At 41.1% G+C, this 19,145-nt stretch overlaps 1 protein-coding gene across 1 annotated transcript; it reads right to left on the bottom strand.

The window, feature by feature from the left end:
- Positions 1-18,019: 18,019 nt before the first annotated feature.
- On the bottom strand, positions 18,020-18,943 carry LOC121169468 (olfactory receptor 1052-like). The gene has a single exon (XM_041000063.1). The coding sequence runs from the start codon at positions 18,941-18,943 to the stop codon at positions 18,020-18,022; it is 924 nt and encodes a 307-aa protein (XP_040855997.1).
- Between the last annotated feature and the right edge of the window lie 202 nt (positions 18,944-19,145).

The following is a 19,145-nucleotide window of genomic DNA, read 5'->3' as shown; positions in this document are numbered from 1 at the left end:
CAGCTAATTCAACTCTATTCCCAGTGGTCAGTTTTGTGACTTGTACACAGTAGGAGCTCAATAAATATTTATTGGTGAGTGGATATCAATATTAGTTTTCTGTTCAAAACCTGTGTTTGAGTATTAAATATGTTTTTATCACTGCAAGAAAATTGTAGCTAAGGTAATTTGAGAGCTGAAGCCATTGTTACCTGTGTTGCTAAGGGAAGTCAGTTACCCTGGGATACTAATTAACTGCAGCTATTGTGGAAATTAAGCCAGCAGCCCCCAGCAGGTTGAGAGAATCGAAGGGAGGAGGGAATCTAGAAGGTGTCAAGTAAGAAGGTGTATTTTCTGATTTGAGGTAAAGTGACCAAGGGAGGGGGGTAACTTGTACACTTTCAGCACCATCATACCTCTGTGAAATCTATTTCTCCTTACTGGGCAAAGAGGTTGTTCTCTATAATTAGCTCAGACACTGGAGGCAAGGTGAATAGATTGCCTGTGGCTGAGACCTACACTGTTTTTTTTTTATGTTTTTTGTTTTTTGCTAGCCCTTGAGGGATAAGCATCTGGTGGCTTTGACGTCAAAGCAGTTGCAAGGCTGAAGGAAAAGTGTGTGTCAGGAGGGACATTTGACTCTGAGTTTAGATTCCAGTTGAACTGATGAAGGGGAAGGAAGAGATCAGCAAGAAATGGTAACAGACCACCCGAGGTACCTAATGCTTTTCCAAGTATGACGTACTCCTCTGCTGTCTAGATTGCAGTACGGAAGCTTTAATAAAGGGATTTATTGGTGATTCTAGAAAAGCTTGAACAAAGTGCTTAACTTTTCTGCAACATATCCAAAGGTCAAATTTTGGGAACTTGGACTCAAGTTGGTCTAACAGACTAGTTCCACCTAGTGCTAGTGCACCTAAATTGCAGCTTATTTTTCTGACAAAATGGAAACATGGCCTTTAGAAGTGGCCATTGCAGTGTTCAAGCCATGAAAACATTCAACAGCTGAGCTGCAGTTATGGGAGAAACCCTGGGCTAGAGACTGTGATATGTGTCTGGGGAAGAGGGAAGGAGTAATTTGCATTATCTGTTAAGTGTGACAATAATAAAAGTGATTGACAGCAGGAGGTGAGAGCACCCAGCTTTCAGGAAGCATATAGTGATTATGGCAGCAGGATTAACCCTCTCCCTACTGACTCATGCTGCTGAAACATGTGTACAAGAACTCATCTCTTTTGCAAGGGGGAGAGCCACGAGATGTTAGGGAAGAACATCCCGGGGGAAATTACCACTGTCATGACAAGAGAACATAATGGAATCCAGCAGCAGCATGGTATCCTCTTCTATTAATGAAATAATTCTGTAAGGTGATGGCCCAAGTCCACTGGGGTTGACATAGAGGTCTTCATGTCTCCAGATTCACATAAGCTAATACCTCTCATTGAAGCACCTTCCACCCTGAGAATCCGAAGCTACAAAAGCAACAGACAGGCCAAAGTACAGGTCTTGCAGGTCACCAGTGAGGGTGGCTCTGCACTAGGAATTAGTAAAGCAAACACTCCCCCTCAGTGCCTGAGTTAGTGCATGTACTGAGCGCAGCGTGCCCAGGTGAATCAGGCGTTATATGACTCACAGAGAGGTGACCGTGATAGTGCAGCCTGTGGGCAGATTTCTCCCAGCTCATCGGTGTACTGTGTCAGCTTGGAACACTCGCATCCACATTTGAGGTGCTAATCGTTGAACGTGTTCCAGAACTCACAACCTTACCACTATCAGGGATGAATGTAGCTCAACCTGATACTCAAGCTGTTTACCCGTCCATTTCTATCTCTGTATTGCCATCCTTTGGCTCGCAGTCTCCTGCTCATGCCCAGGTGCTGTATCCATGTCACGCCTGGCACAGCCAATGGGCACCTGTGACCCTTGTATTGTGTCCTATGTCCTCTGTCAAACAACCAAGCTTCCAGCCAATACTCAGATTTCACAGTGTACCTTAGGGTTCCTTTTAGGCTATACAGGATGGTAATGAAAAACTGAGACTCACCATCTGCACCTCAACAAAATCCATCCCCTCTGCTTTGATTCAGCAGATCCATAGACAAGACCATGGGCTGGATTTTGTCCAAGTGTTTCCAGTCCCATCCCCTTTAAGGAGTTTCCCAGTGTCATCAGCCTGTTTGGATCATGTGTTCGTTTTTCACTGTATGTGGTAATAAAATGAAGAATCATGGAACTTCAAAACACTCTTGGAAACAGACCAGTACAGATGGTGATGTGGAACAAGAGTCCCTTTAATGGGGCCACATCTGATGCTTACCTCATCACCCCCTTCCTGTCTTCATGCAACATAAATCCCACCAGTCTCCCAGGCAGGTACTTCAGTCCAAAACACATTCCTTGACATCTATGGGAGTCAGAAAAAGTAATCCTATATTTCACAGCTCCAGCCTGAACTCACTGGAGGAATGGGTAATAGTTAAACAAAAACCAATTAAAAGCTTTGCAAAAACTTTTTTTTATTGAAAACGTACTTTGCTTTAGAAGTGATGCCATTTCTTTCAGAAAATATTTTGTAGAAATTCTTTTGCTAAAGCAGTTTGTAGTGTTTCCCCTGGGTGTGTGACTTCTATTAAGACAATGATCTCAGAATCCTTACTAGAAAAGCCCAAACAAAATGCTAAATCCCTCGAAGCATCCCTGGACAGGCAGATATATTGGTGGTCAGCTGAGAAGGGCAGCTTGGAAACTGACATCAATCTGCTTTAGCCTTTGTGCTTCAGCAACATTTTCTTACATTGCTCCTCTCTGTTCCTAGTTGCTTTAAGGCACATTCAGTTGAAAGGGAAATTTGTGCATCTGAACTTCAAGAAACACCTCCCTAACACAGACCCCTGGAATCATAAATTCATTCCCAATGGGAGGAAGAGAAAGGGAAAAACTTGTACATGAAAAGGAAGCTTCCTTTTACTTTGCAAAACTCATCAGGCAGGATCTTGATTTAAGCAGGTATCAAATAATAATTCATTCATTAGGACTAAATTGGAAAGCTCAGAAAGCAACAAAGTAGTTCATGGAGAGGAGTGGATGGTGACAGTCTTATTATTGCCTCCGGGGATCACATCTTATCATTGGAGGGCTATGAAAGAATCCTCTGAAGGATGGTGCCTGGTAACAAGGGACAGGTGGCACGGAGGAGGTCTGTGCAACAGGTTGAGACTAGCGTAGGACAGGGAATGACTCTGGCTAGTAAAACTGGGTAGGCAAGGTCGCTTCAATTCTGCAGAGTCTAGGCAAAAGAATTCAGCAGAGGACAGAGGAGCCAGCTCAATGCCAGGCACTGGCCGGTTGCTAGGGAAGGGGGAGGAGTGTCAACACAGGAACTTGAAGAGGCTAGGCTATGAAACTGACTTAGGAGACTAGAAAACAAACAGCGGAAATCCTGTTGTGATCCATACAGGCACACCTAAAATGTGTGGAGTTTTTTTTTTTGGGGGGGGGGTTGCAACAGTAAACTTATGGGTGCTGATTCCTAGCACACAACAACCATAGAACCAAAGCAATTTCCATTGTAAAAAAGAAAAAAAAAATTGAGGAAATTTTTGTTGACTAAATCTCCCCGTCCCCCAAATATCAGACTCAAATTGTTTCTTGGGTGAACTGCAAGAGATTTAAACAGTTTTCTGACTTCAAAACACTTTAACATTTACCAAAAAAAAAATGTGTAGATGGCAGAATGCCTCATATGCCTCTCACTAGGCTTCCCCTATAATTGCCATTGACACTGATATGGTTCCTTGATTAAAGGACCACTATCTACTGGTTGTTAACTAAAGCGCATATTTCATTCAGATTTTCTTACTTCATTCCTAAGGGTCTTCTCCTGCTCTATGACATTTAGCCAGGGAACAAAATCACATTTTGTTGTTAGGTTTCTCTTTCTGGTTTTCAGTGCTGTGCATGTCCCTGACCGTTTTGAGGAGTATACTCAGATACTTTGTAGAGTCCCCATGAACTGGGACTTCTCTGACACTTTGCTTCTGAGTAGACTGGGGTAATAGGTTTTGAGGAAGAAAATCAGAGCAGCGAATTAGTGCTTTCACACAGTGCAAGTATTGGCATCGTCATTAATTATCCCTGGGCAAACAGACTCTATGATGGACTATGTCAATCAGGGGATTCTTCAGCGACCTCATCTTGCTTGGAATGGCGAGATTGGCAGCAATTCAGAACTGTTGAACTGTCAAAACCACTTGAGCAAAACCCTTGGAGCATGCCCCACATCAGGGACCTGGGGTAGGTGGGAAACTGGGTTGGGCTTCTCCCTTAAAATCCCCCTTTACCTCAGATATATGAAGGGAACAATGTGGAACTAATAGTCTTATCCATTTTCCTGTTGCCCTTGATCCTTTTTACCCTACTTAACTATGCAAAGATTGTAAAAAATATAATAGAAATGGAAGAAATATTTATTTTATTTTCTAATTGAAAAGGCAGATATACAGAGACAAGCAGAGACAGAAGACCTTCCTTCTACTGGTTCACTCCCCAAGTGACCACAATGGCCAGAGCTGGACCAATCTGAAGCCAGGAACCAAGAGCTTCTTCAGGGTCACCCACACAGGTGCAGGGTCCCAAGGATTTGGGCTGTACTCGACTGCTTTCCCAGGCCACCATCAGGGAGCAGAAAGGGAAGTGGAGCAGCTGGGACATGAACCGGTAACCACGTGGGATCGAAGCAAATGCAAGGTGAGGCCACCAGGGTATTGCACTGGGTCCGGAAGCATTCTTTGTTTCTCTCTCTCTAATGCTGCCTCAAAGTTGTGCTTTCTCATCTGGTTCAGGTGCCAGCAGTACAGATAGAGCATGTCAATGCTGCTGCCCACCGCGATGTAGTCCCCGTTGGTGTTGAGGGCTGAGAGGTAGACTAGCATGGAGCAGAAACCCTTCTGGATCTTGGTGGGAATGGCATTGAGGAGAGAGTACAAAGGAAAGAACTCTCTGAATATCACAGGGTCTGAAACCGACGCCATGGCTGGGGCTCCCAAGGGCTGTCTTCAGGCAAGCGATGGAAGGCTTGTCTCCTCGGGGAACCTGGGGGCTTGTAAGTGCTGGGATCCCATATGGGCATCAGTTCATGTCTCAGCTGCCCCACCTCCCAGCCAGCTCCCTGCTTGTGGCCTGCTGGCTGAGCCCCTCAAGATGCCGACAGGGAGGTGAGGGACCAGGCAGATTAAAAAATCTTGTTACCTGCAAGTTTGATGTCATGTCTAAGAAGCTATGATCAAATCCAAAATCATGCAGATTTTTTTCTGCTTCTAACACGTTTATAGTTTTAGCTGTTAAATTTAGGATTTCAGTTTTGGGTTAATATTTGTATGAGATAAGGATCCAACTTTGTTCTTTAAGTGTGGATATTTCACTTTTCCAGCATCATGCACTGAAAGCAATAGTTCTTTCCCTACTGAATAACCTTACAATTCTTTTCAAGTGCTTATTAAATATGAATATGAGACTCTAAGTTCTCAGTTCTCTTCCATTGCTCTATGTTTCTATGCATGTGCCAATACCACAGTCTGAACTGCTATAGAAAGTGCTTTTACACACATTATTCTTAAGTATAAATTCACACATCAAAATTTGGGTTAGTAATGAAATGAATTCCTGTGTAATTCTCACACCATTTTCCTTGCTAATATTTATATAGGAACGCGTGCCATGACTGATGAACTATAGGTAACTTCTCTCTTTTTATCCAGACTCCCTTTGTCACTTTACCGCCACCCCCCCGCTTCTAGTAATCACTATCCTGTGTTCACATTGAATTTCTTTTTCCACTGTCTAAAATTTAGAAACCAGGAAATAAGAGTGTTCCAAAGTCTTCCATCCACTGAGCTCACTCTCCAAATGGCTGTAACAGCCAGAGCTAAACCGATCTGAAGCCAGGAGCCAAGAGCCAGGAGCTTCTTCCAGGTGTCCCAAATGGGTGCAGTGTCCCAAGGCTTTGGGCCATCCTTTGCTGCTTTCCCAGGCCGTAATTAGGGTGCTGGATGGGAAATGGAGCAGTTAGGACATGAATTGGCACCCATATGGGATCTGGCACATACAGGAGTAGGATTAGCCAAGTGAGCCATCACATCAGCCCCAGCATCTCCAATTATGGAAAAAAAAAAAAAGGCGGGGTGGGGGAGGTAGGGGGAAGTCATTGGGATTTCTTTAAGGATATTGTAATAAAAATAACAATGTGTTGAGTGGCTGTATTTAAGAAAATAATTTCATTCACAATAGCACCAAAAATAGTAAGATATTTAGTGATATATTTAACCAGGAAATGTAGTACTTGTACACTGAATCCTGAAGCATTGTTAGAAATGTAGAAAGAACCTGTGTTCCAGAGCTGAAAGATTTCTGATTATTAATTCAGACTGATAACATTACTTAAATCAGATTCAACATTATCCTTAAATCCCCATGGGCTGGGGAGGTGACCAGTGGAGTGAAGATAAGGATTGTGTGCAAGAGATACGGATCTTTTAAAGATGTGAATGAATGAATAAGAAAATGGAGCCAAAATAAACCTCAATTTCAGGATAGGATTTAAAATAATGAATTCAGATGATATAACATAAACAGTAAAAACACCACTTGAGAATTACCATAGTAACCAGATTTGGTCAGGAATTGTCAACAGATGCTAAGGCAGGCGAATAAGCATGACTGAAGCACAGGGCAGGGGAACAGGCTCAGAGCATTTACATGTAAAATTCCTAACCATTCCACAGGGGAGAACTGCTACTTTATTTGAAAGAAACCTCTAAGACATCACCTTGCCTGAGTAATGCAGATCTCCACTGATGGGACAGAACTAGCATCATCTGCTCCATGTACTGCTCTGCCCTAGGGCACTACTTTGTTCCTATGGCTCCGTGGAATGCCATAATTGCATTGCCAGGAACGCAATGCGTGAGTTTAGACAACACAACTTACCAAAGAGACCTGCATTGATGGACATCATAGAAAATGAAAGATATGTACTGTTTAGACTGTCAAAGTCATTAAAGCCAAAGACCGAGGAAAGAATCTAGACTGAAGAAAACTAACAATATCAATGAAGTCCAAATGTAGCATGTGATCCTGCAGTGGATCTTGGAAACAGGAAGAGACCTCATTGGACGTTCAGTGAAATGTGCATTGAGTCCATAGATTGGGTGGCAGTACTGTGTCAACGTTTATTTGCTGATGTAGCTGTTTCTGCTTGTGAGTACAAAGGAAAAAATTATTATTTTGTGAATCACATGCTGATAATTTTTGAGATGATTGGCAATGATGTCTGAACCTGCTCTCAAATCAATTGATTCACAAAGGTCCAATTATATTGTTTCAGATAGTTTGTGGCGGGAGAGGGAGGGAGAGAGGGAATGAAAGAGAGAGAGAGAGAAAGAGTCTACTAAAATAAAATAGTACCAATTAAGGATTATAGGGAAAAGGGATTGTTCAGTTCCTTTGAGTGTTTAGTAAAGTTGAAGTATTTCTAAATAAACTATGAAAAAACCGTCAGCACACAGATTTAATTTAGGCTCGAGAGTATCATTAAAGCAAATTCCTGCAAGATTAAAAAAAATAAGAATTATAAATATTGTAAAATCATCTCATATAGCATAAAAATGATTATCAAATTTTCCATATTTATAAATTTATAAATATTTGTAAATTTATCTAAAGTTAATTTATCCAAGAATGAATGCATATTGTGCTTTAAAAAAAAATAACAGAAAGCAGAGCGATAAAGACAGAACCCTTGCATCCAAAAATTTATTGCTACTCCAGCCAAGGAGAGGATATGCCAGCATGCCTTGAACTTGGATGGTGTGGGCAATCACCCCAGGCCCCTGTCCTGCTGCCTGGAGGGCATGGCTTAACCTTAACTTTCCCCATGGCCTGAGGTACAGCTTTCAGGCCTACAAGAGGAGTGGAGTGTGACATTCAACATGGCTAGAAGGTCAAGGGAAGTACACCTGGAACATGATCTCTGACGTCACCGGAAGATCTAGGGAAATAGACATGTCATACAGCCAATTGCAGTGTCTTTGGTGGGTGTGGGGTCTGCCGGAAGGCTCGTCCTGCCCGCCCCTTCCTTACCCTTTCAAACCTGTGCGGAATAAAGCGGACCTTCCTCACCAGCTGGTCTGTCGTGGTTCTTGTAGCCAAAGGCCACCATCTGCTTCACCCTTGGTGACCTCGGGACTAGCTGACTGGCCTAAACCCCGAGAGGATGGGACTTTGTGATTGTTAGGATATTTAAATAGAATACAAAGGAAGCAACACTATGTGACATCTGGGATTGGGTTAGGAAAGTTCATGCCAATTCTACCAGTTTCTCTTGGGACAATAGCTTGGGAAGCATATAGGCCTCATGTATGGAAATCTGGTTACTAAGAAGTCACAGTGATGGGGGAAAGAGAGAACAAGAGTGAAGGGAAGGAGGGAAAGAGAGAAAGAGGCGCGGAGAGAGAGAGAGAGAGATGAGATATGTGAGATTCAACACAGTTCTATTCCTAGATACCATTACAGCAGCTTTATGAGGGATCCTGAGTGGGAAATGCCTGCCAAGTTCTTAATAAAATGAATGGTTATTGTTATCTTCAGTTGCTTTTTCAAGGTAATTTCTTATGCCTGAAGAGATAGCTGAAATAATTAATATAGAGGAATCTCCAAAATAGAATTTTAGGTAAAAAAATATGGAGCAAAACAATGTACTCAGTGAAGTACTATATATTATTTCCAGGCATGTTTCCGTGTGTTTTAACACAGACAAATGAATAAGAATAGTTACCTCTTCGAAGGATGACTGGAAGTCTTGTATCAAAAGGAAACTTCACTTTATACTGACTGTATACTGCCACCTTATAATATGTCATCATTTGCATGTGCTATTGGGAACAATTTAAAATTCTACCTTGTGCCATTTATCAAGCAGAAATGTACTTGGCTTAGAGGAAGAACTTGGTTTTGTACAGCAAAGACTCCAATGCTTCCTTTTGGTTAGAAAGTTCAGTCAGTCTTTGTATATCTCCTAAAATGACACTATTCATAATAACAGCTAGTCAAACCTAGACATAGTGATTCTTTTCTTAAATAGCAGCCTTACTGAGATATAATTCACATTTCAGACCAAACTCTACTATTTAAGCTTTACAATTCAATGGCTTTTGACAAATTAAGGAATCATACAATCATCAACACAATCAACCACAGAGCGTTTTCTTTATCTCCTTGCAAATATCCATATCCATTAGCAGTCACTACCAAGTTTCTTCTCCACAAACATCTTTTCTGTCTCTATAGACTTAACTATTATCAACAAGCTGAATAGTACCTTATAGCCATTTTAAGGTGTATAGCAGTTGGTTGTGTATACACTAAAATTGAAATGTCAATGAAACAGTCACAGAATGTGGTTAAGAACCTGCATTTTCTAACATATTGGTCACTCAATGCCATGTCAGTTAACTCCATGATGTTGTAAATTGTTGTTGATGTTGTGTTGTGGCTTTTCATTGGAGGGGATGATATTCTGCCAGCTCTGCTTTCAAGACCAGGGATGGTCTCCCAAGGAAACAAATTTATCTGGTCAATAAGACACTGGACACTATGCATGTTACATGCTCTCAATGAAGGAATCATGACTGGATTTGACCTGTAATACTGCAGCAAAGTGGAGGAATCCAACATGGGGGGAGGGAGGGTTTAAAGAGGGATTGGGGGAATCCCAGAACCTATGAAACTATGTCATAAATTAAAAAAAAAAAAACAATTGTTACAATCAGAGTCATAAAATAGTTGGTCTTTTTTGACTGACTTACCTAGCATAATGAGTTCAATTTCATTCATGTCACAGTATGCTCCAGTACTTGTTTATTTTATTGCCAAATAATATTCCATGATATGGATGTGACACTTTTTGATTAGACGTTCATCAGTTGATGGGCATTTGCATTGTTTTGATTTCTTCAGTGATATCAAGAATATTGCTATGAACATTCACATATGAGTGAGTGTGTAGACACAGTTGTTGCATTGTCTGGAATATGTATGCTGGTTTATGTGGGGACTCTGTTGACTGTGAGGGCTGCGAGACAGCTTTCCCGAGACACATCTTTCTCATCAGTCTGTCTGAGAGTTCTTATTTGTCCACATTTATGTTTATCAGCATTTATGATGTGTTTGATTATAATGTATGAAGGGGTGTGTGCCATGTATCTTAATATATTTTGAATATTCATAAGATTCTTAATAGATATATGATGTATAATTTTTCTTCTAGAGATTTTTAGTTTCATTTTTCTTTTAAATTAGTAGTTTAAATATATTGGTTTAAAATACATTTTTTTATTTAATTAGTTAAGAGGTAGAAATAGAGATAAGGAGTTAGGAATCTAGGGTGTTAATTCATATGTACATATCTGAATTCCCAATTTGGTTCACAGTATTAGCATATTATTCCTGACCAAAATCAAGAAAGTAGTTTTATTTAGGTATTCATCATTCTGGGCATTTGTTTGACCACCATCTGAAGGGAAAGCTTAAATAGTAAGCTAGCTACAATGATTCAATCCATGCTGCCTCTGATTGCAAAGATGACAGTGTGACAGCTTTTCCTTTTAACAGATTTATTGAAATATGATTCATATACTAGAAACTGAGACCAGACCAACACAAGCCTACGGGATGTTGTAAGGCTTTACATATATTGTTTGTGCCTGTGATCAAGGAGGCGATAATGCCATCCAGTTAAAAAGAATCAAATTCTATTACCCACTAGGTCCTGCTTATAGAACTAAATTGTAGAGCCTGCTGAAGGTATCTCTCGTTAGTGGCTATTGTCACCATTGCTATGTATAGATCAAGACTTCTGGCATCTCCCTCGAGTTTCAGGAAACATTTTTAAAAATTACATATTATCAAAAAATTGTACCTTGATACTTATCTTTTAATTGTTCTTTGCCACAGATTATCGAAACACATTCACAGTAGTAGTGGCAAGTTTTCCTAAATGTCCATAATAAGCATTAGCTTACTGAATCTCCACAACAGCATAAAGAAGCTGTATTACCATCAGATAATATATAAAGATACTGAGTTTGAGTTCCCTTTGGTTTATTCAGAAGCCAAAGATAAGTGATTGCTCTTTGGACAAACTAAATAACTCCGTCTCTCCAGCGTTACACCTGTTGGAGGTGAATGGAAGAGGGAGTAGGTAGGTGTAGGGCTTTCAGTACTAGCAATTATCAAGTAAAAAATGAGGCAGGAATCTATCCAGATGGTTTAGACTAATGACTCCCAACATGTTCCATGTTATGACACACTAATTTTGGCTAATTTTGCTAATTCCCCAAAGCAATATGTGGGTTCTTAAAAGTAATTAAAGTAGAATTAAATATTATGTTAATTAAACATGGCTTTAAATGAATTTTAAATAATGTGAACTGGTTTTATCCCTGGGGATAACTGCAAATTGCCTATCCTGATTGTGTGACAACTCAGAGTGTTAAGAACAGAAATCTTCACCAGCTTGGAGGATGGGAGTGAGCCAGAAAAACTGTCAGATCCCTGAGTTTGTGTCTTATGAGTTAAGTTCCAGATGCCTTTGGTAACCATGGGCGGAAACTCCAGTGTGACAGCATCTAAGTTTATTCTATTAGAGATGACTAATCCTCCTTAGATTTGTCACTGTTTTAACCCTCTCCTGCTTGGGCTGCTTCTTTTCTACACTAACACGGCAGTAAGGCAAACTGGCCTATCATCCTCATGGGGACCAATTCCAATTTACCTGTCTGTCCTGCTTCCATTTCTTCCACCCATTTTCCTGATGAAAGGAATGCTTAACCCTTTTTCCCAGCAAAATGAGGGTTGTCAGCTCCAGTGTCCCTGCCAGCCCTCATGTTCCACTTTCCATTCTGCAACTTCCACTACTGACCGATTCAGTTCTGTTCCTCCTCTGCTCAAGTTGCTCTGCTCTCCTGCTTTCCCTGTGGGACCTGGAAGCCTGTGATTCCATCTGCACTATATCTATTAGCAGCCACCACCCTCACCATCCCCAGTAGACTCTATTTCAGGACAAGCATGGGTCCCTCTGCCCTGACCTCCCATGTAACTGCTCATGGCCACTTCTGGAGACTCAGTGCATGTGGTGGGGGGTGATGGTTAGTGCTCCCCCCCACCAGTTTCTGCCCCAAAACTTCCATCCTTGGGGTGGATACTCAGTGGACTGGAACAGACTGGCTAAGTGCTCTGTCCTGAGATAAGCAGCAATTTCCATAACATAATACGAAGATAAATGTCTGGTAATAGCTTTCAAAATTCCAACCACTTCTCTTTTCCACCTGTTGAACGTAAAGTTACATGTAAAGCCTTTGTATTCACATGTGCTGTGATCACAGATCATCATTCCTCTTCCTGGTAACTCCATCTACACTATGTTCTTATTCATGCATTTGGTAAAGCCCATTCGCTTCCCGAATTGAGTATTTCACTCTTGCTTTCAACACACTGATAAAAGCTATTGTTGGCTATATATTCTTCCCATCAGTCTTTTCAAGGTGCTTTGCCAACAATTAGTCATGAGAGTTCATCCATACAGTCGTATTATTCAACCGTTAAACACAAGAGGAGAATTTGCTCTTTGATATTCATATATTTGCATGGTAGCTTAAGTGAAAAGAACAGGATAAAAATAGCATCACAGTATGTATCCTTTACAAATATATTTACACATTTATTTATGCATGTGTTTTAAAATGATTTTTAAAATTCCCCAAGTGTTAACAGTAGCTATCTCTTTGGTGTGGACATTTGAGGGTACTTCAAAAAGTGCATGCATAAATTGAATTTGAACGATTCATTTCAATTCAAGAAATTGTGAAATCCATGCGTAGTTGTTTTCATATTATTTCCATGAATTTTTTTTAAAAGATCCTACTATGCACCAAATTAAAATTTTTCACACCAAAATAATCTTATTTTAATCCTATTTTCGTTAAATATTTGAAGCACCCTTGTATATTCCTTTCATTTGTCCATATTTCCTCTTTTTTCCAATTTTAAGCATGTGATTTTTTATCATCAGGAAAAATTAATTTTGGGTAATTCAATTAGCTATCAGGGACAATCAGCATGTGTGAAAAGATGGTGTTTCTTACAGAAGGAAAACTAACACTTGTATTGTCATGAATTGTGCTAACTTTTTTGTTAAAATGGGACTAGATCTCTTAGTGGGTTTAAAAAAATTGTTTTACACACTTTCCAAGAAAAACAGACAGTAAAATCAATTTCTGCTTGACTTTTTCTTCAAGTGCTTAACTATTTTCTCCTCTGGAGCCCATCTTTGGTGCACTCCAGAAGAAAGAGTCGTGAATTTCAGCTTCCCCATCTATTTTCTCCATGATGTTAACCCAGCCTAAAGAAAGTCTGTACCCACAGTGTGCACTCAGAAAACGTTTGTTGATGGGTTTGCTTATTTTCTGTTTTCCATTAGTCCCAGTCTAGCCATGATTTGTGCCTCCTGCCACTTCAGAATCATGTCTTTCATTTTGCCTCTGTTGAGTTTGCTGCACCCAGAATGCCACTCTTGTGCAGTGTGAAATATACTTAAGACAGTTTCTAACTTAAGGATTTACCTTATCAGGGATTCTGGTTTTATTCAAGCCAGTCTCCCTGATGCACAGGGGCTTGGCAGGTGGCCCTCGGATACGCAAGAGGTCAGTGTGGGCCCTCCGTCCTTCACAGTTCCCTCCCAGGAGCCCAGACACCTGACAGAAGCCCAATTAGCTCTGGCTCGAGCTGCTCCGAGGATGTCATGTCTGCAAGCAGGAGGAAGACCCAGCCCTCCTGAGACTTTGGATAATCTTATTCATTAACCCAGTAGCAAGGAGCCATGATTTATGAAACAATGAGGGTAACTTCTTGAAAGCTTGTTTAAAAAGTAACAGATCAGGATGCATCCCTGTGCTTGAGAGAATGCATTATACAGCAAGTGAAAGCACCACAGCAGTGGAAGAGGACAGAATGCAGAAGGAAGGACAAAGAGGTCTGTTGTAGGACATTTAATAATATTGGTTTCCTGTTTTTTGAACAAGTATGTTGTTCCCAAGATTATTACAAAACCTACAGTTTTGTAAAGCCAAAAGCTGACTTGAAGGGACCTGATGGGACTCCCTCAGTTTACACAGATCCAGTGAAGTTCCCTTAGGCCTGAGAGGCCACTGGAACCTAATGTGACTCAACCCCATGGTAGCTGGCTAATCACCATACTGTAGCAGATCCCGAGTAAACTTAAACAAACCTCAGTGCCTGTATTTCAAATTTAAAACAATGGAGAATTGTAGAAGCCATAAATTATAACATGAAGTAGTAACCTAGCATATAGCATATAGCATGTCTACAAACTATTGATTTTAATTTAGTTTTTTTTTTAATATTTAACTTTTGGGGCCTCCCATATGGTAGCTACAGTCCTTGCTTTGCATGCACTGGAATCTAATGTGGGTGCCCGTTCGTGTCTCAGCTGCCATACTTCCCTTCCAGCTCCCTGCATGTGGTCTGGGGAAGCAGTAGAGGACTGCCCAAAGTCCACGTGGGAGATCTGGAAGAAGCTCCTGGCTCCTGGCTTCGGTCTGGCTCAGCTCCAGTTGTTGTGGCCACTTGGGGTGTGACCTAGCTGATGAAGACTCTCTATCTCTCTTTCTCTCTGTAGATCTGCCTTTCCAATAAAAATAAATAAATAAAGGGGGAAAAAAACTTTCTTATTTTAAAGGCAGAATTAGAGAGAGGAGGAAAGAGAGATTTTTATTTGTTGGTTTGCTTTCCAAGGGGCCAAAATGGCTAGCTAGTGCTAAACCATACTGGGGACAGGAACCTGGAACTCCATCTACCTCTCCAACATGAGGAGTGGGGGGGGGGGTCGAGACTTAGGCCATGTTCTGTTGCTCTCCTAGAAGGGAACTGAATCAGAAGTGGAGTAGCCTGGGCTTGAACTGGTGTTCATATGGGATGCTGGTGTTGTCGGTGGCAGCTACACTCACGGTAGCACTACGCTGTGTGCTAGACACTGTACTAACAAACGTGGGCACATCACCTCATTTTTGAAAATAAAACTATTTCTTTTGAAAGTCAGAGCCATAACAACGGTCACATCAACTTGTTTAAATCTCATAGCAACATAAGTAATCTTATCCCTGTTTTGTAGATAAGGAAACTGAAGTGAAATAAATTGTCTGGGTCACAGCATAAAGAAGTGAAGACGGATCTCATAGTCTGGCAGTCTGATTATCTTAACCATCACACTGCACTGCTTGAGAAAGAGAAAAGTAACTCCTCTCTCTTAGCAGGGCTGGCTTCACATGCATGCCCTCAAGGCAACTGGACAGGGCCCCGAGGCCAAAAGGGCCCCACACTGGGGGTTTATGTCACTATCACAAGAGTTAAAATCATTTCCAAATTTTGGGAGTCAAATTCCAAATCTAGTGGGATTGTTAAGTATCTGCAGGATTCTTGGAGCCTCTGAGAGAATTCAAACTTTTCAATGCCACTTTATATCCCTGGGACAGATTTTTGGCTGTTCACAATTCTATACCTTAAGTCTGCTGGACCCCATCCAGTTTTCCCTTCTGTGTCTCTCCAATAGAAGCTGCAACTTTCCAATGTTAAAAGACTCAGCATAGGGGGTGGTGTTGTAGCATAGTACGTGAAGCCACTGCCTGCACTGATGACACCCCACATGGGCACCAGCTTTAGTCCTGGCTGTTCCACTTCCCAACCAGCTCCCTGCTAATGTGCATAGGGCAGCAGTGGAAGATGATCCAAGTGTTTGGGTCCTTGTACTCTTGTGGGAGACTCAGATGAAACTCCTGGCTCCTGGCTCAGCCCTATTTGTTGCATCCATTTGGGCAGTGAACCAATGGGTAGAAGATACTTCTCTCTCTCTCTCCCTTTCCCTCTCTCTCTCTCTCTCTCTCTCTCTCACACACACACACACACACACAGAGAGAGAGAGAGAGAGAGAGAGAGAGAGAGATGGCTTTTCAAGTAAATAAAGAGCAAATTTAGAAGGGCTCAGTGTTTGAAACAAGTTTGAAGTGCCTGAGAAACTACCAAATGGGGTTACAGCTGGTCTCTGGAGCAATGGATCTGGAACTCTAAGATAATTTGCATGTGGCTGCCATGTAACTCCCAACTAGGATTTAGGTGATGGAAGGTGGCTCTGAAGGCTGTACAGCTACTGGGACTTGAGGCTCTACAACTATTCCTGGAACCCAGAGATTGTGTCTGACCTGTATGAAGAAATATACTACTTTCTAGTTTTCCTTGCAGCTTGAGCCAATTTGATAATTTCTCCACATCTAGCTGCTTGATTGTTATTGTTGTTGTTGCTTTCTTATTTCTAGGCTTTAGTTTCTTCATTTATAGACAATGCCAAGATTTTGTATCCTCCAGGTATAAGATTCTATGATTTCATATTTATGGATAATTTTTTTGGTTCAACAGATTTTAACAAGATAGCAATGTCCATGAACTCCAAGCAGACAAGAGGCAGACTAACAAATTAATTGGGACTATACTTGTGTTGCTTGTGGAAAGTTTATTCAAGAAATAGCAGAAAGATTGGCCCAGAAATTGCACACAAAGAATTGTAGCTACAGTTCAGCTGGAATTCCCACTAACCAGTGATGCACTGCCCTTTACAAAAAGATATTCAAACTTTAATTAGTGAACTTAATGTATCATTGGACTGACTATCACCCTTAGATTTTTTCCCTGTAAGTCTCAGTAATTGCAACTGGGGGTAGGGCAGCATCTGGCATAGTGGGAGAATGCGCTTTGGTTAACCTGTATCCTGTATTACAGTGCGTGGGTTTGAATCTCTGTTTCTGATTCCAGCTTCCTGTTAATAATACCCTCGAGGCAGTGGATGAGGGACTGAGTGCTTGGCTACCTACCACCCATATGAAAGACCCAAGTTGAGTTCCTGGTTCCTGGCTGCTACTCAGACTAGCCACAGCTGTTTCAAGCATTCAGGGAGTGAAGCAGCAAAAGGAAGATTTCTGTCTTATTTCCTTCTCTCTGTGTCTTTCTGCCTTTCAAATAAGTAAATATTTAAACATAATACCAATTGTGCGTGATGCTTAATGTATACGCATTTTTACAGCCTCAGGGAAGCAGTGATGGTAGGGCATTTGTAGAACACACAGTCAGGAGTTTCCTGAATCCTTGTGAGACATATGTAGTGATCTTAACTCAATTTACAAACATCAAGAACATCCTTACTGATTATATATGTGCACAGTACTGAAGAGTTGTTTACATTTCAGTTGTAATCATGCGCTTTTCTATAAGTTATAGTCAGATGACAATATTTTCTAACCTTGTCATCATTACTAGCATTACCATACAGCTTTATTGTTCAAATAGACATACTTATACTCACACACGTACACATTTCCCTCTTAAATATTTCTTATCAGGCAACCGATTCAGAAAATACATATTACTTTGTATATATAATTTACACCAAGCTCTGTTGCTATTAATTTAAATAAGTACAGTCTTCTCTCAGTATTTGTGAGACAGTGGAACCAGGGATAACAAGATCTGCAAATATTCAAGCTCTTCATATAAAATAGCATAGGTTTTGGATGCAACCCACTCACATCCTCCTGTATATTTTAATCATATGTAGATATAATACTTGGTACAATGTAAAGGTTATGGAAATAGATGCCATGCTGCATTGTTTAAGGAGTAATGACAAGAAAAAGTTTGTACACATTTGGTACAGACACAGGTTTTTTCTCCCAAATCATTTTGATCTGTGGTTGGTTGAATCCAAGGATACAGAACTTAAGGATCATTTGTGTATCTAAACATTTTGCCACAGCAATCAAATTGGGATTTTTTAGGCCTCATTTGCACTCAGAGAAAACATTGGATGATGCTGTGAGCCAATCTTCACAGAACACATTGCATTCTTGAAATTTATAATAAAAGTTTAGGAACAGTTCCACAATGTTTTCTGTAGGGCCATTTTCACTTCCTGATTTCTCAAACTGTATATGAGAGGATTTAATAAAGGAATCACCATTGTATAAAACACAGAGACCATCTGATTTCCTGCCTGTGACCCATGTCGAGAGGGCTGCAAGTAAGTATACATGGTTGTTCCGTAGTACAGGCCAACAGCAGTCAAGTGGGAAGCACACGTGGAGAAGGCTTTCTGTTTCCCAAAAGCTGAGGGAATTGCCAGGATAGTCATGAGGATGGACACGTAGGAGATCAGGATCACCACAATGGATGTGACAAGGGTGAATCCCCCACATCCAACAACCAAGGTTTGGGTGAGCCAGGGATCTGAGCAAGCCAGTGCCAGCAGTGGAGGGATATCACAGAAGAAGTGGGGAACGAAATGTGGTTGACAGAATGACAGTTGTGTGAGTGCAGCTGTAACAGCAATCATGTTCATCAACCCGCCAAAGTAGCATCCTGCTACCAAGAAAAGACAGCGACCTCTTGACATGGTGATGTGATAGAGCAGTGGCCTACAGATGGCAACATAACGATCGAAGGCCATGGAAGCCAAAAGGTTGCATTCAGTCGAGGCAAAGATTATGAACAGACTCATTTGGGTCACACATTCAAGGAAAGAAACCTCTTGCAGCTTCGATAGCAAGTTTACCAAAGTCTTTGGAGTTATGGTGGAAGAGAAACAAACATCAAGGAAGGACAGATTCGAGAGGAAAAAGTACATGGGGGTGTGGAGCCGGGGGCTGGTTTTGATAAGGACCACAAGGCCTAGGTTACCCAACACCGTGATCACATAAATGATAAGGAAGGTTCCAAACAGCAGGATCCCAAGGTGAGCGTCATCTGTCATGCCAAGAAGGATGAAGTCAGCCGCCACAGATGAATTTTCCATTGATACTGGGAGAATTATTCTGGACTAGTTAAAAGTTCTCTAGGCATTCTTTAAAATGGGGATACAAGTGAATACAGAAAAATGTGGTAAGGCACTTCCACTCAAAGCACATTAATCCATGAACTCTTCAGATGCTACCACCTCTATATTGTCACTTTAAAGCTCTTCCCAAATAGTATTGCCATTTCCTGTGCATAACATG

The sequence above is a fragment of the Ochotona curzoniae genome, unplaced genomic scaffold, assembly GCF_017591425.1.
Source record: "Ochotona curzoniae isolate NIBS_2020 unplaced genomic scaffold, NIBS_Ocur_1.0 scaffold_1852, whole genome shotgun sequence".
Classification (NCBI taxonomy): Eukaryota; Metazoa; Chordata; class Mammalia; order Lagomorpha; family Ochotonidae; genus Ochotona; species Ochotona curzoniae.
This window is presented reverse-complemented; position numbering and strand designations above follow the sequence as displayed.

What these genes read in the sequence shown, in the direction of transcription:
- LOC121169468 (XM_041000063.1), bottom strand. Translation starts at nt 18,943, where the DNA reads ATGGAAAATTCATCTGTGGCGGCTGACTTCATCCTTCTTGGCATGACA.